The 24,290-nt window shown below is 36.5% G+C and overlaps 2 protein-coding genes and 1 pseudogene across 2 annotated transcripts; 2 read left to right on the top strand and 1 right to left on the bottom strand.

Moving 5' to 3' along the window:
- Nucleotides 1–1,623: 1,623 nt before the first annotated feature.
- LOC125591975 lies at nucleotides 1,624–2,544 on the top strand. Its single transcript, XM_048766926.1, has one exon. It carries the CDS (start codon nucleotides 1,624–1,626, stop codon nucleotides 2,542–2,544), a length of 921 nt encoding a protein of 306 aa, XP_048622883.1.
- Nucleotides 2,545–8,767: 6,223 nt separating this feature from the next.
- On the top strand, nucleotides 8,768–16,661 carry LOC111203294 (annotated as a pseudogene).
- Nucleotides 16,662–16,698: 37 nt separating this feature from the next.
- On the bottom strand, nucleotides 16,699–19,033 carry LOC106430811 (probable protein S-acyltransferase 5). Its single transcript, XM_022696882.1, has 5 exons — nucleotides 18,749–19,033; nucleotides 18,157–18,339; nucleotides 17,778–18,077; nucleotides 17,461–17,694; nucleotides 16,699–17,375 (listed from the first exon to the last, which is right to left on the bottom strand). Exons 1-5 carry the CDS (start codon nucleotides 18,854–18,856, stop codon nucleotides 16,845–16,847), a joined length of 1,356 nt encoding a protein of 451 aa, XP_022552603.1. The 5' UTR covers nucleotides 18,857–19,033; the 3' UTR covers nucleotides 16,699–16,844.
- Between the last annotated feature and the right edge of the window lie 5,257 nt (nucleotides 19,034–24,290).

The following is a 24,290-nucleotide window of genomic DNA, read 5'->3' as shown; positions in this document are numbered from 1 at the left end:
ATTAGGAAATTTCGTAAATTTTATTTAAGGAAATAATAAAGAACATTAATAATGATTTTATGGTGAGTTTAATAAAAAACTTATTATATATTTAAATATATCAACCTATTTCTTTAGTGATTCTAAGAATCATCATAGTGATGACACGTGGCTATAAAAAAAATCGTAATATTTCTCAATTAATATATAGAAGATTCTATGGATCAGTTGACAATTCCCCCAACAATGTTTGTTCGGTCCTTTTTTTTCACGGTTTCAGTTAGTTTTTTTTTTCTTTTAGTTAAAACCAACTATTGATTATTTCTTTCTATATGTGCTCGCTCAACTTACATATATAGCAGCTTTTTTTATTCATACTTTGATATTTTTATTTAAAAACTTGTTCTTTAATTTAAAATCTGGGCTCATTATATATCTTTTAGTTTGCTAATATTTTTAAAGTGAAATTCTGTTAATTTAAATCTCCATTTGTAGTTGCGTGTTCATTTTAAAAAGAATTATAAATATGTATTTTTTAACGTTTGGTTAATTGTGCTATTACAATGACAAAAAATATTATATAGAAGATTGTACAGCCGACAATTCTACCACCTTATGAGAATACACGTCTGACTGCATCACTCCGAACCGCTCTATGAGATTTATGTCTGATGGTACGCTCTGCATCATGCTGAAGATCTCTTGTTACTTTTTTTTCTCTATAATCTTCATAATTTGGATTTTCTGTTATTTGAATCCTAGACCTCTTGGTGTAGAAGAATTAGTGAACTCTTAGTCAAACTGCTGGACTAAGTAGGATTTCACAAAAAAAAAACTTTGTATATTTGTGACAAAGATACTAAATATATATATTTGTCATATAAATAACATAATTTTTGTGTGCTTTTAAAATATTCACTTTATTAATTTATGTAATGTGATATAAAAAATAAGTATTAATATATAAATATGATCATAATAGAAATAAATAATTTTTCCCCCACTAAAAAATATTTCTAGATCCGCCACTGCCTACAAAATATAATATCTATGAATATGGGAAACATGTAATAACTATAGATATTTACACAATACTCCTCAACAGAAAGCATCCAAATTCCCTAGAAAATAGTATGATTATCACAATACTCCTCAACAGAAAGCATCCAAAATTATCATAATTATCAAAATTATATGTTGTTATCGGCGTTGCTGCTTTTGTAGCGGTGTTGATATAATGTAAGAAATGTTTATCAGGTGTACCGAAGCTAAACCGGTCTGGGTTAGAAACTGCTTGTGAATATTTCAATAACATCATTGAAACATATGATCGTTCTGATCACCATGTCACCAGGCTTGTTCCCTCCCTTACAGCTCACTCCTAAATGAACATGATGAGTTGTTGTCATCTGACTAATGAGTTGTTGTCTACTTAGTTTAAGTTTGAGTCTAAGAACTAGATGAGTCATCTCTCTAATGAGTTGTGCTTTGTTGTTTCTGTTGTTTGTTGTGTTTTAAGTTTCGGTTTCTTGTTCTGGCTATGGCATGAAGTCATTGTATTTCAAAAGTTGAATGAAATTTAAGTTTGACCAACTTTACTCAATTAAAGGTATTAAGTGGATTGCATCAGGAATTGGTGAACCGATGCTCACTAGCAGGCCTTGGCTAGATCCTACTCAGATGGGAGAGGCAAAGATTTTAGTGGAGGTAAAGTTTGACAAACCATTTCCTCAAAAGGTAGCATTGAAAGAAATAAGTGGTAGAATCACAATGGTTGATGTGATCTACTTGTGGTTGCCATCAAAGTGTAGTAAGTGTGGTCATTTAGGCCATAAAGAATCCAGATGCTTAGGAATAGAGAAAAATATTGCTATGGCTGCTGACAACTCTGCCCCAATTGATTTAGATGTTTCTAAAAATGCTCCTATTATAGCACAGGAAGCGAGTATTGTTTCAGGTCAAGCGTATATTTCAGAGTCGGTTTTGAAGACCAATGTTCAAGGTGTATTCTCTGCTACGAATACACCTACTTCACCATTAAAGGATGTCAGTTTCACCGAAGTGCTTGCAGTACCGGAAACAGGGAGAGTTTTAGCTGATCCACTTGTTGGAGAGAAGATTGTTCAATCTTCAGATAATGTGTTGAGCCAAAATGATTCTCTACTTACAACTTCAGATGAGGTTGTCCAGTCTTTCCAAACTACTGATATTGTTATTACAGATGCTGAACATACTGTCCCATCTTCTTGCCGTTCTGGGAAGACTACTAAATCAAGAAAAGAAGCTTCAGGTTTCGCAACAGGAAGTGAAGCCAATGTTAAATCTTTGAGAGGTGAAAGTTATTCTGCTAATCAGTTTGCTGCTTTGGATTGGGGTTCGGATATGGGGGAGTCAGAGGATCCAGAAGATGATATCAGCACGAACCTTACAACTCCATTTACCGATAGCCTTCTTCGGGATAGACCGGTGAAGCTTTCCACAAAAGCAACAGAGATGGCAGCTACTTTACATGCAACTAGGGGTAGAGGAAAGCGTGGACGTGGTAGACGTGGTCGGCTTGGCTAAGCCAATTCTGTTAACCATGGATACTAACTAAACCTTTTCATCTTATGTCCTTTTGTCTTTTAAGACGAAAGTTTGTGTGTTTTGCTCTACTTGCTTTTGAAAGCATTTCTTACATTTGTAAAACTGTGTGACTATATGTCATGGCCTATATAATATTATATATATATTTTTTAAAAAAATTAAGTTTGAATTGAAAACTAGTTTCATAGCGTTGGGTTTAGTTTTCTGTTGGTTTGTGATTATGAACTAATAGAGGAGATGATGCATTTTTTTTAAGAACTCATAATTAAGAAACTAACTTTGGATGACAAAAAGGATGATGCCTCTTAACTAAATTCTTAAGTTACATTTATTATTAAAAAACTCATTAAAAGACTTTAATGGGGTTCTTGGGTTAATCATGCTCTCAGTACCAACCATATTTTATGAAAGAAAAAACATGTGATTAGATTTGTTTCTCCGAAGTGATGTAACCGAAGAAAAAAAAGAAAAAAAGTAAGAATTGCCAAATTACAGACATGCAAAACGACGTTGTAGACAACGCGGAAAAAGAACCGGTTGGGTTTATATTGGTATTGTAATAGTTCAGGACCGGTTCGATTACAAAATACACCGACTCAAAATTAAAATATAACCGTTAGGAGAAACGCGTGTTTAGCAAAGCACTTCTTTCTTTCTTTCCTTTTTTTTTTTTTTCCCAAGAATGTGCTCGATCGAAGTCGACTCTATATAACCATTATGAGACGCGATTATCAAACGAATTTTTCTTTTGGTATTTGCTCTCTCCTTATGTTTCTTCGAATAGTTTTATCGATCGTCTCTTTCAGAAACAGAGAGTCGTTTACTTTCTCAGATATGTAAGTGTTTCGATTGCTGTAAATCGTGAATTTTGTATCAAGATTTCTAAGTTGCCCCTGAAATATTTGATTTGCGATTTGGTTTCTAGGGCTTCAAAGTTTGTCTAATCGGTTAATTTGATCTATTGATCTTGATCAGAGTTTCTTTCTTTTTTCTCGTTAGTCGTCTCAGTCTATTATTTTAGGGTTTCTAAGTTTCGTGTAAATACTTTCGCGATTTGATTTTAATTTGTTTTCGCTGGCTAGAGTTTAAACTGTATTCTCCGTCTGTGGTAAGAGTTTCCCGTTTTGTTTTTTAGCTTTATTATTTGGTTTTCGTTTTGAGATTCTTTGTTTCATGTCTTTGGGGATTTTGAAATCAAACTTTGTTTTTTTTGGTTTTGTTGTTTTCACTTGAAACCCAAAAAAGATCATAGGCAGACACTAATCTAATAGTGTTGTGTCAGATTCTTCTTATTTGGGAACATTGGACCGATAATATTGGGTTTGGTAGTGCATTGTATTAAGGAAGGATGTTAGGGGATGGCAAATAAGACCCACTCGGCTCTATAAGGCAAAAGACTTTTACTTACCCACGGCTTGGTTCAAATCTGTTTTCAGTTCTTTGAATGTGACGGTTTGAGAAAGTCTTTTTAGACAAAGACTTAAGAACTGAAAACAGATTGACAAATACTTACCCACGGCTTGGTTCGAATCTGTTTTCAGTTCTTTGAATGGGATGGATTCTATGAGAAAGTCTTTAGACAAAGACTTAAGAACTGAAAACAGATTCTTGACTGTATTACCCACGGCTTATAAAAGTTGACAATGGATCGGTGAAAAGACTTGTTGGATGAAATACAATGACAATGGGGGCAGTTTTAAGACTGGATGAATATTAACGACCAGTGGCTTAGAACATATCATTACGGTTTGGCAAATAGTACCACACGACTCTATGGTCTTAAAGACAAAAAAAAAAGACTTTACTTACCCACGGCTTGACTCAAAATCTGTTTTCAGATGTTAGAAGGGAAATGGAGTTAAAACACTACCGGTTTGAGAAAGTCTTAAAGACACAAAGACTAAACTGAAAACAGATTTTTGATTTCTGTCTTTAGACAGATTCAATGACAGTCCCACTCGGCTCAATATATAGTCTTAAAACAAAAAGACTTTACTTGACTCAAAATCTGTTTTCAGATGGTAGAAGGGAATGGAATGAAAGACCCAAAGACCCAACGGTTTGAGAAAAGTCTTAAAGACAAAAAGACTACAAAATAAAAACAGATTCTTGATTGTACCCACGGCTTATAAATCCTCTCTGTCTTTGACATATTCAATGGCAATGGGACAGTTTGGAAGTTTACTTGATGGAATAAACGAAAGCTTCTTAGAACAAGTGATTGGAGGCAAACAAAACCACACGACTTAAAAGTCAATAGACCCACGGCTTATAAAATCTTTGGACAAAACAAAGTATCTGTTAAAAAAGTCTTTAGACAGATTCAGTGACAATGCCACAGTTTGGAGGTTTACGTGATGAAATAAACGAGGGGACAGTTTGGAGGCTTGCTTGGTGGAATAAACGAGTAGCTTCTTAGAACAAGTCATTGAAGTATGGCAAAATAAGACATACACGGCTCAATAGTCTTAAAAGACTTTACACTTACCCACGGCTTGGTTCAAATCTGTTTTCAGTTCTTTGAATTGGATGGATTTTAACGGCCAACAGTTTGAGAAAGTCTTAAGACAAAGACTTAAGAACTGTAAACAGATTCTTGACTATATTACCCACGGATTATAAAAGTAGACAATGGATCGGCACTATAGTCTTTAAGACAAAAGACTTTACTACCCACGGCTCCGTTCAAATATGTTTTCAGTTCTTTGAATTGGATGGATTTTAATGACCAACAGTTTGAGAAAGCCTTAAGACAAAGACTTAAGAACTGAAAACATATTCTTGACTGTATTTACCCACGGCTTATAAAAGTAGACTTTTTGGATGGAAACATTATTATAGGAAATACAATGACAGTGGGGGCAGTTTTAAGACTGGATGAATATTAACGACCAGCGGCTTAGAACATGTCATTACGTGTTGGCAAATAATACCACACAACTCTATGGTCTTAAAAACAAAAAGACTTTACTTACCCACGGCTTGACTCAAAATTTGTTATCTTGAATGAGATGGAGTTTAACCGACAACGGTTTGAGAAAGTCTTAAGACAAAGACTAAGAGCTGAAAACAGATTGTGCTTACCTTACACACACCACCCACGGCTTTACAAAAGTAGACGATTGATCGGTTAAAAGACTTGTTGGTGGATGGAAACATGATAGGGGCTCAGGACTGGATGAATAAAAATTAACGACCAGCTTCTTGGAACAAGTCACTAGGGGATGGCAAGGAGAACACCACACGACCCTTATGGTCTTTAAGACAAGACTTTACTTACCCACGGCTTGACTCAAATATGTTTTCAGTTGCTTGAATGAGATGGAGTTTAACGACAATCGGTTTAAGAAAGTCTCAAGACAAAGACTAAGAACTGAAAACAGATTCCTTACCTTACTACTACACCCACGTCTTTAAAGACAATGACAATGGGGCAGAATCAAAGACTTGTTGGATGGAAATTAACGACCATCTGATTAGAATATAAGTCGTTTGAGGATGATAGATGACAGACACCACACGGATTCTTATGGTCTTAAAGACAAAAGACTTTACTTACCCACGGCTTGACTCAAATCTGTTTTCAGATATTAAAAGGGAAGAGAAATGGATCAATGGTTTGATGAAGTCTTAAGACAAAGACTTTAAACAGAAAACAGATTCTTGAAAGTAAGTACTTACTTACCCACATCTTATAAGAGTCTATAGACAAAGACACCAATCGGTTAAGATTCTTTACACAGATTCAGTGACAATGGAGCAGTTTGGAAGCTTGTTCGGTGGGAACAAACGAATAGCTTCTTAGAACAAGTCATTGAAGGATGGCAAATAAGACCCACACGGCTCTGTAGTCTTAAAGACAAAAGACTTTAATTACCCACGGCTTGACTGGACTCAAATATGTTTTTCAGTTACTTGAATGATATGGAGTTTAACGACAGGAAAGTCTTAAGACAAAGACTAAGAACTTAAAACAGATTCCTTACCTTACACCCACGGCTTACAAAAGTAGACAATGGATCGATTAAAGACTTGTTGGATGGAAAAATAATAGGTGAGACGATGACAAATAACACCACACGACTCTTTATGGTCTTAAAGACAAAAGGCTTTACTTACCCACGGCTTTGACTCAAATCTGTTTTTCAGTTACTTGAATGAGATGGAGTTTAACGACAAAAAGTCTTAAAACATAGACTACAAACTGAAAACAGATTCTCGACTGAACTACCCACGGCTTATAAAATCTCTAGACATGGACAATATCGGTTAAAAATCTTTAGACAGATTCAATGACATTGGGACCGTTTGGAGTCATTTGAGGATGGCAAATAAGACCCAGACGGCTCTCTCTAGTCTTTAAGACAGAAGACTTTACTATACCCACGGCTTGACTCAAATCTGTTTTTCAGTTATTTAAAGATCAATGGTTTGAGAAAGTCTTAAGACAAAGGCTTCAAACTGGAAACAGATTCTTGAATGTAAGTACTTACCCACGGCTTATATAGAGAGCCTTATAGGTGTTCAGCTTTCAGCTTGTTGGAAGGAACAAACAACCAAGGACAAAGACACAATCGTTTCTCTACCACAAGGCTTATAAGTGGGGGTTTGTTGGATGGAAAAAAAAAAAGAGAACGACCAACACAACTTCAAAATATTACGCATTAAATGTGATTCTTTACTGTACCACTTATGTCATGAAGACAAAAGACTAATTCATGATCTGGGAAGTAACAGAGGTAAGCAAGGGGCATGCTACTTGATCTAAAGACTAATTACCTTTTTTATTTCTTCAGGTTTGTGCTTCAGAAGGTCTTCAAATCGTTAGAGATTCTGAGGACATTCCAAGTGTATCAGACTTCTGCGACAGGTATATGCTTTTCAAACCTCTTTGTAATTAGTTGAGTCTCATGTAGTTTGTGGTTTTTATTTGCTTAACTCCATTATTTGCTTAAAAAAATAATTTTTTTTCTTTTAAAATCTAAATATCCGAACCTGATTCAAAATAACCGAACCCGAACTAAAAATACCCGAACCCGACCCGAAGTATAGAAATACCCGAACGGGTTCTCTATCCCTATACCGAAATACCCGACCCGAACCCGAATAGGTATCCGAACACCCACCCTTAGAAGGGGAGCAGATGCACCCGGTAAAATTAAATATTTGTGAAAATTCTTAGCCAAATAGGTAAGTATACTAGATTAAGATCTGCGCCTTGCGGGGGTTGAGAATTATATATAAATTATTTTATGTATTATATATTTTTATATATTATGAAATAATAAATATATATTGAATAATAAAAGTCAGTAATTATTACATATATAATTAAATTGGTGCAAACGTATAAATCAATTTTATTAATCCAAACAATAATATTTTTCTATTTAATAGGATATATGATTAAATTTAAATGATATCAACATACATAATATATTTTTAATATTAATGTCTATTAAATGATTTTTCTACTCATATGGTTTTTTGATCATTTGTAACAAAATTTCCATTGTGTGATATCAACATACATAATATACTTTTAATATTAATGTCTATTAAATGATTTTTCTACTCATATGGTTTTTTGATCATTTGTATCATTTATAGAAAAAGACTGTTTCATTTATAGAAAAAACTTTAAATTACTAATAACAAAATTTTTATTGTGTGATTAATAGTTTTAGTATTTTATAATTTTTTTAAAACTATGTTGTTAATATTTGTTCAAAGCTTTTGTCAAAGAAAAATGTTCAACGTAAATTTCAAATTAAAATATTTATGGATTTTATAAGATATATAGTTTAATTTACAATGATATATATATATATATATCTTTTGGTTTTAATAATTAATTAAATTAGACTTTTTACTTATATGATTTTGTAATTATTTGTATTTTGTCATAACATAAATTTTAAACCACAGATCACAAAATTTGAATTTGAGACTTTTAACAATTTTAATAATTTATAATCGTTTTACAAAATTAAAAATATAACATATACAAAAAAAATTAAATTTTATTATATGTCTAATGTGGTTTTTTTAATTTATTTTAATAATTTAAAATTAAACAAATATGATAAAAAAAATATACTAATTTTTATCAAATCTTTATTATTCAAAATCATTAATCGTCATATATACTTTAGCCACATTAGGAAATTTTGTAAATTTTATTTAAGGAAATAATAAAGAACATTAATAATGAATTTATGGTGAGTTTAATAGAAAACTTATTATATATTTAAATGTATCAAACTATTTCTTTAGTGATTCTAAGAATCATCATAGTAATGACACGTGGCTATAAAAAAATCGTAATATTTCTCAATTAATATATAGAAGATTTTATGGATCAGTTGTTTTTCGCTGTTTCAGTTATTTTTTTTTTCTTTTAGTTAAAACCAACTATTGATTATTTCTTTCTATATGTGCTCGCTCAACTTACATATATAGCAGCTTTTTTTATTCATACTTTGATATTTTTATTTAAAAACTTGTTCTTTAATTTAAAATCTGGGCTCATTATATATCTTTTAGTTTGCTAATATTTTTAAAGTGAAATTCTGTTAATTTAAATCTCCATTTGTAGTTGCGTGTTCATTTTAAAAAGAATTATAAATATATATTTTTTTAACGTTTGGTTAATTGTGCTATTACAATGATAAAAAATATTATATAGAAGATTCTACGGCCGACAATTCTACCACCTTATGAGAATACACATCTGACTGCACCACTCCGAACCGCTCTATGAGATTTATGTTTGATGGTACGCTCTTCATCACGCTGAAGATCTCTTGTAACTTTTTTTCTCTATAATCTTCATAATTTGGATTTTCTGTTATTTGAATCCTAGACCTCTTGGTGTAGAAGAATTAATGAACTCTTTGTCAAACCGTTAGACTAAGTAAGATTTCACAAAAAAAAAAACCCTTTATATATTTGTGACAAAAATACTAAAGATATATATTTGTCATATAAATAACATAATTTTTGTGTGCTTTTAAAATATTCACTTTATTAATTTATGTAATGTGATATAAAAAATAAGTATTAATATATAAATATGATCATAATAGAAATAAATAATTTTTGCCCCACTAAAAAAAATTATAGATCCGCCACTGCCTACAAAATATAATATCTATGAATATAGGAAACATGTAATAACTATAGATATTTACACAATACTCCTCAACATAAAGCATCCAAATTCCCTAGAAAATAGTATGATTAGGGTCCAACTGGTGACCTTTCTAGAAATAACAGGAACAAATAGAAAAAGAAAGTAGAGGAATAAAATTGCAAAAATGAAAAGGAATGGGTGTTCTATCCCATATTTAACAAAAAAATAACTTTGTTCTTTATTTTTCTAAAAAAAAAAAAATAGTAGGGAATGAGAAGAAAAATTTATTCCTCGTGAATGGTAAATTAAAAAAAAAAAGTCACGGAATGCATTATTCTTTATGGTTACTTGGTCCTTTCATACTTTCTAGATTTTTAACTTTTGTTTCTACGGAATACGATAGTCAATTCGTCGACTAGAATTCTCACAAAGTCAAAAATCAAGACAGAGGTCAAAGCTTTTACGCAGAGCCTTCTTAAAAACAGTTCGATCAAACAAACCCTAGAATACACTCCTCCCATTTAAATCTTCTCCTCGTCTTTTCAGTCCAGTCAGACAGAGAACAGATTTTTTTCTTCTTGAAGAAAGTTATAAGATGTCTAAATCAGAAGACATGTGGTGGGAATCGGGAGTGTTGAGTAAGAGGGAAAACTGAAAAGAGAAGCACTTGAAGTTGGTAATACATGGCCGGTTGTGTCGGAAAGTGGCAGGCATTTTCTCCCTAGGAAACAGCGGAGAGAACGAGCACCACCACCACCACAGACCCAACACTAATATCTTACAGAACTTATTTAGTCTATTCATTGCCCCACTCGACAGGAGGAGCTAGCCAAATCGTTTTAAAGGTCTAAACATGTTCATATATATCATTCCTCTTAGAATCATATGTTTTTTTTTTGCTAAATACTTAAAATCATATGTTGACTGTGTAAACCATTGATATTGCTATGCTAGGTTGGTTCTTTTTTATCTTGACATCGAAACAATAAGAGAGTAAATACATTTTTGACTTGTTAAGTATTCAGATGTTTAATCGTGCAAACATGTTTACTTTTTTTTTTTTTTTTTAACTTAAGTATAGAGATGGGGACGAATAGTGTAAGCAATACAAAGCAAGATAAATCTTCGCAAGGCTCCAATCCTCGTACTAACCGGAAACAAGATTTGACGTGGAACTATGTTAGTGAAGCTGTTGATTCAAAGGGGAAGAAAGTAACGGCATGTAACTTCTGCGGAAAGCAATACGTTGGAATCAGCAGCATGAAACAACATTTGGCTGGTCTGAATCAAAGTAAAACTGCATGCAAGGAAGTTTCTTCAGAGGTTCGAGATTCTATCGTAAAATCCATGAAAGAAAACAAAGAGAAGACGAAGGAGAAAATTGTTGTGGATCTTGAGATGACAGACTATGAAGTAAAGGATGGTCAAAGTTCTCAACAATCTTGCACTTCCCAAATTAGAAAAAGAAAGGTTAGTATCCACTTAACATGTGTACCTTAAAAAGAATGGATACAAAGTTGCACTGCTTTTGTCTAGTTAACTACACAGCAGTGCAAGTGTTATAGTATGTTTGGTCTTGTTTTGGTACAAGAGTGTCTCATCATCGTTTACTTCAACTCTATGTAGAATCCTCACTCTCTTTGGTTCCTCACATCACACGCAGAGAGAAGCTACACCAGGAAAAGAAAAGATGGCTGAATCAGAATCAGCAAAGCAACACATTGATCGCATTCGCAGGACTAAGTTTTCTATCGGTGGAGACGAGAATCCGTTGACGGAAGATCTTCATCAGGCTGTGAAGAATCTCTCAGCTGAGCTCTATGCCAAGGATGTTCACTTCCTCATGGAGCTTATCCAAGTAAGCATTCTGCTGGATGTAGAAACCATGTTTCTTGTATTATTTTTTTTGTCAAAGGAGTTAAATGTTCCATTTGGTTTCCAGAACGCTGAGGATAATGAGTACCCGGAAGGTGTGGATCCATCTCTTGAATTTGTGATTACATCTGATGACATCACAGCCACTGGAGCTCCAGCGACTCTCCTTATCTTCAACAACGAGAAGGGCTTTTCAGACAAGAACATAGAGTCCATTTGCAGTGTTGGAAGGTCCACCAAGAAAGGAAACCGAAAACGCGGTTACATTGGAGAGAAAGGTACCATAAGACCTCAAATACAAAACTCAACTTTCAAAAGACCCTTGTCCTTACATATGTGTGTTCTTTTTCAATCTTTGGCAGGAATCGGATTCAAGAGTGTGTTTCTGATTACTTCTCAGCCTTATATTTTCAGCAACGGGTATCAAATTAGATTCACCGAGGCACCTTGCAGCCACTGCAGCCTTGGTTACATTGTTCCCGAGTGGGTTGAGCAACATCCTTCTCTTGTCGACATACAAAGGATCTACGGTTCAGGTTCTTCTCTTCCGACCACAACCATCATCTTACCACTAAAGAGTGACAAAGTAGAGCCGGTGAAAGAACAGCTCCCTAATGTTCACCCTGAGGTTCTCTTGTTCCTTTCCAAGATCAAGAACCTATCTATCAGAGAACACTGCCAAGATCCTAACCTCAGCACAGTGAACTCCATCGGTATCATAACCGAGACGGATTTCATGACGAGGAAGAGCATTGATGCTGAGTCTTACACAATCCATCTCTCTGCTAGTGAAACAGACACAGAGAAACAATGCAGTTACTACATGTGGAGACAAAAGTTCCCAGTGAAACAGGAGAACCGTGTTGAAAGAAGAACCGAAGTCCAAGATTGGGTGATAACTTTAGCCTTTCCATTAGGCGAGCGTCTTAGCCGTGGAAACACCTCTCCTGGCATCTATGCCTTTCTTCCTACGGAGACGGTAACAAACTTCCCATTCATCATCCAAGCAGATTTCATCCTTGCGTCATCAAGAGAAATTATACTACTTGATGATATATGGAACCAAGGGATTCTCAGCTGTGTTCCATTAGCCTTTGTGAACGCATTCACCACCTTGGTGAAAAAGACCGATGCTCCTATCTCTAGCTTGCTGTCTACTTTTAGGTTCTTGCCTGTAACACAATCTAGCTACGCTAAGCTGAATGTTGTTATAGATTCCATCAAGGAAAGAATCTGCGCTGAGGAGATTGTGCCGAGCGTGTCACATTTAGGACAGAAGTTCTTTCACAAACCATGTGAAGTTGGTCGGCTCATCCCTGCCTTCTGGGTCATCTTGGAGAAGGCGAGAAGAGAAGGCGCAAGGTTACAGAACATATCATCACATGGAGTCTACATTTTGGATTCTTCTTTTGACAAAAAAGAGAATGACTCCGTTCTAAACTTCTTGTCTTTGAGAGAAGTCAGCAACGAATGGTACTCAAAATGCATTCAAGGGTGTGATCTTGTGACTAGTGTATCAGAAAGTACCTACGTGGAGATTCTTCTCTTCATAGCTCAGAACTGGGATTCGAGATTCAAGAACACAAACATGGTTAAGGTTCCTCTTATCAAGTACCATGTTCAAAAGGGAGCGACTCATCTCACCAGCTTGGAAGAGTTCAATCCTCGGACGTTATGCCTCGTCGCAGAGAAGAATCACTCATGGTTGCTTGATTGGAATGGTGAGTTCAGATGCATGTCTGATTGTGTTTTTCTTCCACATGAAACCAGGAAAGCGTTGAATGCATGCTCTACTAATATTGAAGTAATACGTAACTGGCTTGGAGAGAAGATTACTTTGATGGATCTTAGTGTCTCTCTATACGCACAATGTCTCTTGCGTAGTCTTAAGAAAGACAACAGGCTTGTGGTGGCATACGCACACTTTCTGCATCACTCAGTCACCAAGGGGTTTCTATCAGTTGATGAGGCCAAGAAATGTTGCCAAGACATGCCGCTTGTGGACAACTATGGGAATGTTAAGACGAGTACCTTCGGTGTTCTTGTTCCCGCTAGCGCAGGTAAATGGGTTAGCTTAATAACCGGGTCGAATCCTTGGAGGCAGGACGGTTACATAGAGCTTTGGGAAGAGTATATGACATCTGGCGTGTTCGCTGGTGTTCGGTCTAAACAGAGAGAGCTTCTTGGGTTCTTGAAAGAATATGCTAAAGCTGGAGATGTACCTGAAGTAGCACCACCGAATGCTGCTCTACCTGCGTTGTCCGGAGCTCTTCAGAAACAGAATGTTTTTCCTCTTTTGGAGTGGATTAGAAGACATAGAAACTCTCTTCCTTCAAAGTTTCTTGATTCAGTCAAAGGAGGAAGCTGGCTGAGAACTAAGATGAATGCAAGCTATGATTATCGCCCGCCTTCTCAGTCTTTTTACCATACTTCCTCATGGGGAAGCGTTCTGAAGAACGGATCAGTTCTTGTGGATGTTCCACTTGTTGATAGGAGCTTCTACGGTAAGAAGATTGAGAGCTACACAGAAGAGCTGAAAACTGCGGGAGTTATGTTTGAGTTTAGTCAAGCATGTACATTTGTTGGTGAACACCTTATGCGTTTGGCTGGGACCTCATCGCTGTCAAGAGAGAATGTGTTTTCTATTCTTAAGTTCATCAGAAACTTGAGAGAGAAGCTCCTCTCGCCTGATGATTTCATCACATCCATCAAAGGTCGCTCTTGGCTGAAGACAAGTTCAGGTGACAGATCTCCAGTGGGAGCTGTTCTGTTCAGTGAAGAGTGGAAAGCTGCCTCTCTGATAAGTGAGATTCCGTTTGTTGATGGAGACGCCTACGGTGAATCTGAGATCAGTGGGTTCAAGGAAGAGCTGAAGCTGCTAGGGGTTGTGGTTGAGTTTCCTAACAATCACGGTCTCATAGTCTCTCATTTGAAGCCTGAAAAGCTGAACTATCTTACAGCAGATGCAATGATCTTACTACTTGAGTGCATGCGTAACCTCACTTCTCAGCATCTGGTTGATTCCTTAAGAAGCTCTCAGTGCCTCAAGACAAAAGGAGGCTACAAGTCACCTGCTGAATGTTTCATATCTGATCCTGACCAGACTTGCTTTCTGACAGTCTTCGATGATGTCTTCCCATTAGTCGATGATAGTTTCTATGGAAGCAGAATCAGTTCCTACAAAAAGGAGCTAGAGCAGATTGGTGTTGTGGTTCAGGTTGAAGAAGCTGTGAAAGCGTTTGTGAGAGCATTCAAGCAGAAAGCTGCCTCATCTTCTCTAACACGAGACAACCCTTTGTCTCTTCTGTCTTTCTACAAGAAACTGATGGGAAGTGATCACAAGTTTCCTGAAGAAGTTATGAAAAGCTACACAGAGTTACAATGGCTGCAAACAACACTAGGCGGCTTCCGTGCACCAGAGGAGTGCATTCTCTTTTGTTAAGAGTGGGAACCTCTCCGTCTTATAGCCAATCTCCCCTTTATAGATGATACCCCAAAGTGGTACGGCAAGAGTATACACAGCTACAAGAAAGAGCTAAGGAGCTTAGGAATCACTGTTGAGTTAAAACAAGGAATGAACCATTTGGTTAGCTCCTTAAGTCTCCCTGATGAGTCTAGTAGCATCACTCCTTCAAGTGCTCTGTCTCTTCTTAAGTGCATCACGTTCTTGATTGAGGATGGTAGAAAACTCACTCAGGAGTTTCTAGACAAGGTCTCTGTCAGATGGTTGAAGACACATGATGGTTACAACAGTCCTAAAGAGTGTCTTTGGTTTGATAAAAGCTGGGAACTAGAGCCTTGTGATGGTCCCTTCATCGATGAAAAGTATTATGGCTCTAAGCTTAAGTCTTTCAAGAGAGAGCTTATTGAGGTTGGAGTTGCTGACGATCCAGACAAAGCTAGGCAGTTGCTTGCTACACACGTTTATACTCATTCTGACTCTGATGCAATTTCCCGGATATATAGATTTCTCAGTAAAACTGAATGGAAAAAAGAGAAAGACTCGTCGTCTTCTTCAGTCAGGATTTGGATTCCGAGCGATGAGAAATGGGCAGATGTTTCTAGCTGTGTGGTCAGTGATGAAGACAAGCTCTTTGGATCACACCTAAACGTTCTTGAAAACCATTACAAGAGTTATGAGCTTCTTTACTTCTTCTCATCTTCATTTAACGTGAGAATAACACCATCAGTTGAAGATTACTGTGCTTTGTGGAAAGACTGGGAGAGAACAAAGGACAGATTGTCAAGCCATGAATGCTGTGCGTTCTGGAGCTTCCTTGTGCGACACTGTATATCCGAGGACTTACTCTCTGAATCATTCTCTCGTTTGCCGGTAAAGACAACAGATAGCAGCAATGATGAAGAAGGAATCTTGTTGTCTAGCAAAAGCGACGTGTTCATAGCTGATGACTTGCTCTTGAAGGATCTTTTCATTGACTCCCCTGTTTTTGTATGGTACCCAACTCCAAGCAACCCTAGATTGTCACAAACGAAGCTTATGGAGCTTTACAGGAAAATAGGAGTCAAAAACATCTCTAAATGTGTCGAGACTTCAGAAGCTAAGTTAACAGACCGAACCAAATTCAAGAAGCAAGAGAAGAGTTTGATCGGACCAGGGCTAGTGAGGCTGGTTCTAGGGTTTCTCTCTGATCCATCTCTTAAGATAGAAGCTGAGGAACGTTCAAGAATCATAGAAAGTCTTGTTAGCCTCAGTGTTCTCCAAACTCCGGAGACGATCTCAACGGATTACACTCTGAAACTACCGTCAAAGGGAGAGAAGCTGGTGGCAAAAGCTAAGAAGGTGATGAGGTGGGAGAGAAAGGAAGGAGTTGTTTATGCGGAGAAGATGAAAAAAACTTGCGGGAAAAGAAAAGTTTTGGAGTACGCCACGTGTTTCGCTGAGGTGATTGCTAAAGGAGTGATGAGTGGTAGGGAAGATCTGATTGAAAGGCTATCAGAGCTAGTGAAGATGGCTTACTTGGTTGAGTTTGATGAAGACGCTTTAGAGTTCCTTATGAAGTCCAAGAACCTTGAGGTCTATGAAGAAGAAGAGAAACTTATCTCAGATGCCTTCTCCCACAAGTAAAACTAATCTCAGATGCTTTCTTGTTTGTTCCAAACAGTCATTTTAAGAGCTTCTTTTTTTTTCAAATTAAAACATTTACTTTACACAAACTCGTTACAATGAGGTAAACAAACCTGACCGAATCACAATCTTGTTTGATCTTCTTCAACCTTTTAAAATAGTGTAATTTGCTTAAACCGGACACTATAACCGTCCTATACCAGTTCCGGTTCTGCTTCTAACTGTTGCTGCATCAGATAGTAAATCTCTGGACGCATCAATGCCTGAAGACTCATCATCTCTGGTTCTTAAATCTTCGTTAACACGGCCTGATAACTCCCAGCTACCTCCTCTCCTTCCCCTGCTAGACTCTCTGGAATGCATAATCCCACGTCCTTCGGTCTCTTCTGGTGGAAGCATTCTGCTCAAATCCCGCGATGTAACCGATGTTTCCATGTCCTTGTCCATGTCACCGAGCTCCTCATCTACTGTCTCGTGCCACACCGGTTTTCTCCCCATCTCTATGTCGTGGGAAACTTTCTGCAAGCTCGGGCTCGACATGGCTCCGTTCACAATCCTTGGTGGGATCACTGGCTCCTTGGATACCTTTGCCCTGAAACTGTTCTTAGATGAAGCAACGGTTGTGCAGAACACTTGCATGAAGTTCCTAATTATCCCCTTGTTGAAAGGGTTCTCGTGTCTATCATAACGATACCTAAAGTTTTCGTAAGTCGACTGCAATAACATAAAACAACAGTTAACAAGCAGCTTACTTTATCCAACGGTCTCAGCGTGTGTATAGTGAAGCAAGGGGGCTTACTTGATTGGTGCTCATTAGGTACAAGTGGAAACCAGTAAGGCCACCAACGAACCAGACGCAGATGAAAGTGTAGATTATAAGCGCGATGGAAGCAGGTGTCTTGATTAGCGACTTCCAGATGCTTATCTTCTCACCATCCATTATGCGTTTAACGTATATCCAGCAAAACACGTGGACGTAAACGCAGAGAAGAGCCGAGCATAATATAAACATGAAGTAGAACCTGTAGTTTCTCTGCATTTAAAAAAAAAAAAAAAAAAAAAAAAAAAACTGTTTAGTGTCTCATGAAATGATTTTAAAAAAAAGGATTCATTTACCAATCCAATGCATTGACCAAGCCAAGGACAGTGGTGATCAAATTTCTCAACGCAGTTGTTGCATATGGAGCAGTGAGAAGCGCGGGGAGGTCTGTAAAGCATGCACGTGTCACAGTATTTGATCTTCACAGTGATTCCATTCACAATCATGTCTTTTGTCCGAGGCAACCGGCTCTGAGTAGGAGTATGAGCAAGGCGCGGTTCTCCACTAATTTCAATACCTTCAGGCTCAGGGGGATATAGGTTACGAGGTATGATTCCTGGGTCTCTCCCCGAGGTTACAAGAAGAAATATAAGATCCTGTGGAAAGATGGAAACTTATCATCAAGATGCGTGTGTAAGCAGTAGCAGAAGAGGGAACAAACGTCGTTAAACTCACTACTAAGTTGAGACCAATGGCGACGGCTAATACGGATACTCCTCTGTGGTGTGGGAAGTCATCAATAAATTTTCTGCCGACGAAAACACAGAAGATAATGACAGGAGCTGTAATTAAGAAGATGGTGATGAGTATAGATCGAGCATCGGGCCCAAACACGAGCCTTCCTCCAAAGAAGAACACCTGGAGGGAATATATCATTAAAGATAAGTAAAATATCAATCCTAACCAAAACAGTTGAAATACAAACAACAACAACTCTTGTAGCTATGAATGAGACAACACATCTTGACTGAAAATCTGATGTAAACCAAAATTCCATCAGCTTAAGAGGATACAATATTCAAACAAGTGTAGAACCCCTAGACAATTAGGAATTCAAATTCAAAATTAAGAGCAAAACAATAACTTTTCTGCAGAAAGTCAAACATAAAGTTGTAAACTTTCTCAAGAATGAACCAACCCAGAAAACACAAAGAAAGATAGTGATTAACTTCCGGGCAAAAATCTTGAGGATTTGGATTCAGATCTTAGTTAAAGTCCTTAAATCTGCTGACCAAGAAAGCAAAGAGATAAAAAGAGAAAAGCTCACGTTATTGCCTTTCCAACCCTTATACGTTCTGATCATCTCATCTCCTCCGCCGCCGCCGCTTGAACTCGGACCTCCGGGACGACGATCTGACGGCTGCAACTCTAACATAGGAAACCAGAAAAAAGTCTCCTTTTCTTTTTTTTGGGGTTACAAATGGCGTTTGTTTGTTTGAAAAAGGAATAATTATTGAGAGAGAAATGAGAATTGGTACTAGTATGTTTGAGAGAGGGCTGCTTGGTCCTCCCTCCAGTCACCTTTCCCTTTTTACCAGTCAACTAATTTCAATCAATCCCGTTTTAATTAGTAATTTTACTTTATTGCGATATTTTGTTTTTTCTTTGTCGGCTAATGGATTTGTTTTTGTTTCTGTTACAAATTAACGGCCGTGTTAATACTCCCTCCGTTTATTACTTAGTGCATAAAAGACTACAACATCTAATTGGTTACACCGTTTTTAATAAAGTTAAAAATAACATAAAAATATCAAAACATTATTTATTTTAAAACAACAAAAATCTTCTAAAACATCATCTATTATGAAACGGAGTGAGTATTTTTTATAACTATATGTGTATTTTTATTAAATCATTGACTAAATACTAATGGATTATTATATTCAGATACATCAAAAATATTCATTTTCATCTCTCAATTTTAAATGATTTAACTATTTTTTTTTTTGATTTTTTTGTCGCCTAATGTGAATTATTATATTTAAGGCAGCTGACAAAAATAATATTCACCTTGATCTCTAAATTAATATTTATTCCTAAATCAGATAGATAGATAAAATATTTACCTTTAAACTATAATTATTTCAAAATTTGTAAATTTCAAGATCGTTTCTAATTACAGTGAAAATAAATTGGATAGTTGAATAAATCGTTCTTAAATTTTTGTAAGCTACAATGTGTATGTGGATTAGATACTGAACGGTAAACATAATTGGAATACCTTTTACCAAAAAAAATAATAATTATAGAACAACTTGCACCTGTCTACAAAGGTATCTTTGTATATCGTCGTTGCTGGTTGATTAATCATCACCACTTATTATGTCAACATTTGGATGCTTATCAGACTATGTATGATCTGTCTTCTTTCATTTTAATTTCTATTGAATTCACATTTAAATACAGGCCAACCAGCCATACAATGTATAATCCAATACGTGTTGAAGAGTTCTCGTCAATTTTGGTCTCTTTTGTTGGACCCTCTCCTTGTTGAGTTTTAACTAAAAACAAAACAAAACGAAAAGCTATTCTTTTGTCCCAATTCGGAAGAACAAAAATGCAATATTGTGAAAACTTAATATTTGTTACGAAAAGAACTGGAATTTTATTGTATCGCGAGAATTTAAATAAGGACAAAATTTATATCCGTAGAATTTATAACACTGATAGAAAGATTATTACAGATGGAAGAGAAGAGTGAATGATGCATTTTCAAATGATCGAAATCGATCATATATATAGAAAAGAAATTTACTGTGCAAATAGTGCAGCGGGCCCCACATCTTTTATATTTTCAACGAAAACGGCTCCTCCTCCTATTTTTGACTTTCGTAACACTCCCCCTTGGGGGCCGGTGTCACTATCCGCTCTTGCTTAACGTCTTTGTTGCCTCGTTAAAAACCTTTCTAGGAAAACCCTATGGGAAAACCATAGTAAGGTAAAAAGAGTACAACTACGTAAGCTCCCCCTCGAATGAGCAGTCATAGATCCTTCTGATGACGCATTCCAATGTTGTGGATGTGTTTTCTGAATACCGAAGTCGGAAGTGATTTTGTGAAGAGGTCAGCTGCATTGTCGCATGATTGGACATATCTTACTTCAATCTCTTTCTTCTTCACGAGCTCTTGAGTGTATGAGAAGAACTTCGGATGAATATGCTTCGTTCTATCGCTTTTATATATCCGTCCTTTGTTTGAGCAACACATGCTGCATTATCTTCATATAGAATAGTTGGCTCCGTATTTTCGTCAATCCCGCTGCTTGAACAGATGTGTCGGCTCATTGATCTCAGCCAAACACATTCTCTACTTGCTTCATGGAGTGCAATGATCTCAGCATGATTTGAAGAAGTAGCCACAAGCGTTTGTTTCTGAGAACGCCAAGATATAGCAGTGCCTCCGATCGTAAAAACGTATCCTGTTTGCGATCGGGCTTTGTGTGGATCTGAAAGATATCCTGCATCTGCAAAACCAACCATTTGACCTTTTGAACTTTTAGGATAAAACAAGCCTAAATCAATGGTCCCTTGGAGGTAACGAAAAACATGTTTAATCCCATTCCAATGTCTTCGAGTTGGAGATGAGCTGAATCTTGCCAAAAGATTCACAGCAAATGATATATCAGGCCGTGTACAATTTGCAAGGTACATCAGCGCTCCAATTGCACTTAGATATGGTACTTCCGGACCAAGTATCTCTTCTTTCTCCTCAGGTGGTCGAAATGGATCACTTTCAATATTAAGTGACCTAACGACCATCGGGGTGCTAAGAGGAGTTGATTTATCCATGTTAAATCGTTTCAACACTCTTTTAGTGTATGTGGATTGATACACAAATATACCATTTTGTGAATGTTCTATTTGTAGGCCAAGACAATATTGTGTCTGTCCAAGATCTTTCATCTCAAATTCTCCTTTGAGATAGTCTGATGCCTTTTGTATTTCCTTTTGAGTTCCGATAATGTTAAGATCATCAACATATACCGCGATTATTACAAATCCGGATATTGTTTTCTTGATGAAAACACATGGGCATATAGGATCATTCACATATCCTTCTTTTGTTAAATGATCACTGAGACGATTATACCACATACGTCCAGATTGCTTTAACCCATATAATGATCTTTGCAATTTTATTGCACATAACTCTTTAGGTTTGGAACTTAATGCTTCTGGCATTTTAAATCCATCAGGAACTTTCATGTAGATATCAATATCTAATGATCCATATAGATAAGCTGTAACAACATCCATGAGACGCATCTCTAGATTTTTATCAGCTGCTAGACTCATCAGGAATCTAAATGTGATGGCATCCATAACTGGAGAATACGTTTCTTCATAATCGATTCCAGGTCTTTGAGAAAAACCTTGAGCCACTAGACGAGCTTTGTATCTCGTAATCTCATTTTTCTCATTTCGCTTTCGAACGAAAACCCATTTGTACCCAACTGGTCTCACATCTGCAGGTGTGAGCACAATAGATCCAAATACTTTTCGTTTATTAAGCGAATCAAGTTCAGCTTGTATTGCATTTTTCCATTGTTCCCAATCATGTCTCTTTTGACATTCATAGACAGATTTTGGTTCTGGATCATCGATTTCTTCATTTATTTCACTTGACACAATATATGAGAAAGCATCATCAAGGTCATTTTGTTCATTTCTATTCCATATCCTTTTATTATGGATGTAATTAATAGAAATCTCATGATTATCTTTCGATTCATGATGCTCTGATTGATGATGCTCTGATTCATCAGAATCCTTATCATTTATTTCTTCCAAAATATTTTCTGCTATTTTGGGTGCATCATATATTTCAGCTTTCTTCTGTTTCCTAGGATTCTTATCCTTAGAACCAACAGGTCTACCACGCTTCAGGCGTGTTTTTGGCTCTCGTGTGTCATCCTCCTTTTCTTGTTCATTTGGCATTTTGATACGAGCAGGAGCATTTGCAGCTGGTATATGAGATTTAGTTACCGTCTTGGTATCTACAAATGCATCAGGTAGCTGGTTAGCTATACTCTGTAAATGCATAATTCGTCGAACTTCTAGTTCTGACTCTTTAGTGGGAGGATCAAGATATAACAATGATGGTACACTCCATTTTATATCACTTCCAACATTTTTGTTTTCTCCCCCTAGAACTGGGAATACATTTTCGTCAAAATGACAATCAGCAAAACGTGCTGTAAAGACGTCACCAGTCTGTGGTTCTAGGTATCTAATAATTGATGGGGAATCAAAACCAACATATATTCCCAATCTTCTTTGTGGTCCCATCTTTGTACGTTGTGGTGGTGCTACAGGCACATATACCGCACAACCAAAGATTCTAAAGTGGGAAATGTTTGGTTCTCGACCAAACGCTAACTGTAGTGGGGAATACTTATGGTATGCACTCGGTCTGATCCGAATGAGTGCTTCTGCATGCAAAATGGCATGTCCCCATACAGAGGTTGGAAGTTTTGATCTCATGATCAATGGTCTTGCAATCAATTGCAGACGCTTAATTAAAGATTCAGCCAAACCATTTTGCGTATGAACATGAGCAACCGAATGTTCAACTTCAATTCCCATTACCATACAATAGTCATTGAATGCTTGGGATGTGAATTCACCAGCGTTGTCTAGTCTAACTCTTTTAATAGTATAATCAGGAAACTGTGCTCGCAGTTTGATTATCTGAGTTAGAAATCTCGCAAATGCCACATTTCGAGATGATAATAGACAAACGTGTGACCATCTACTGGATGCGTCAATTAATACCATAAAATAGTGGAATGGTCCACAAGGTGGGTGTATAGGTCCACATATATCGCCTTGAATTCTTTCAAGGAACTTTGGTGATTCTTTATCGATTTTGGTTGGCGATGGCCTTACGATCAATTTTCCTAGAGAACATGCAACACATGTCATTTTATTCCCTTGAGAAATCTCCTGGATTTTCAGTGGATGACCATGTGAACTTTCTATGATTTTACGCATCATTGTAGTGCCTGGATGGCCAAGGCGATCATGCCATAATGTGAACTCTTCTGGGTTCTGTTTTACTAAAAGATTTGATTCGATCTCATCGATATAAGTATGATGTAGTCCCGAAGGAAGTTCTGGAAACTTTTCTAATATGTGTTTTCTGCCACATTTCTCAGAAGTTACATACATGTATTTCTTTCCATCCTCAGTTGCAGACTGAGTATCATATCCGTGAAGATATATGTCTTTAAAACTCAACAAATTCCTTTTAGAACTTGGAGAATATAGAGCATTATTTATGGAAAATTTTGTTCCATTCGGTAAAGTAAAGTTTGCTTTACCAGTTCCTTCAATCACGTCTGCAGGACCTGATATTGTATTGACGACAATTCTTGTCGGTTTTATATTAGAGAAATATCTCTTTTGTCTCAGAATAGTGTGCGTTGTTCCACTATCTGGTATGCATATTTCACGAATCCGTTTCTTGGATTTTGCTCCATTAGCATTATGATCCATTTCTGAAATTGTCATAAATATAAAAGAAACATAAAATTCATTCATATAAAGAAAAAAAGACACAATAATTATACAATAAGATGACGTTAAAAACATCATTATTTGTTTAAAACATGAAATATAATAATTATACATGGTAATACTGAAAACTATTCAATACTCTTATCATAGGCATTTCGATTCTCTTCAGGAGTAATCTAGTCCAGCTCATTAGCGAAGTCGGAGGATTCAAGGTATGAGGTCCCTTCAACATTTTCCGTGAGGTTCACCTCTTTAGCCTTTCCTTTCGTGGACTCTTGATATAACTTACAGA

Source organism: Brassica napus, chromosome C8 (assembly GCF_020379485.1).
Source record: "Brassica napus cultivar Da-Ae chromosome C8, Da-Ae, whole genome shotgun sequence".
NCBI classification, from domain to species: Eukaryota; Viridiplantae; Streptophyta; class Magnoliopsida; order Brassicales; family Brassicaceae; genus Brassica; species Brassica napus.
This window is presented reverse-complemented; position numbering and strand designations above follow the sequence as displayed.

Excerpts from the sequence above, each read along its gene's own strand:
- LOC106430811 (XM_022696882.1), bottom strand. The coding sequence starts at position 18,856 with ATGTTAGAGTTGCAGCCGTCAGATCGTCGTCCCGGAGGTCCGAGTTCA. Across the intron at positions 18,340-18,748 it reads AGGGTTGGAAAGGCAATAAC|GTGTTCTTCTTTGGAGGAAG; the intron begins GTGAGCTTTTCT and ends TATTCCCTCCAG. Across the intron at positions 17,695-17,777 it reads TTGGTCAATGCATTGGATTG|AGAAACTACAGGTTCTACTT; the intron begins GTAAATGAATCC and ends TTTTAAATGCAG.
- LOC125591975 (XM_048766926.1), top strand. The coding sequence starts at position 1,624 with ATGCTCACTAGCAGGCCTTGGCTAGATCCTACTCAGATGGGAGAGGCA.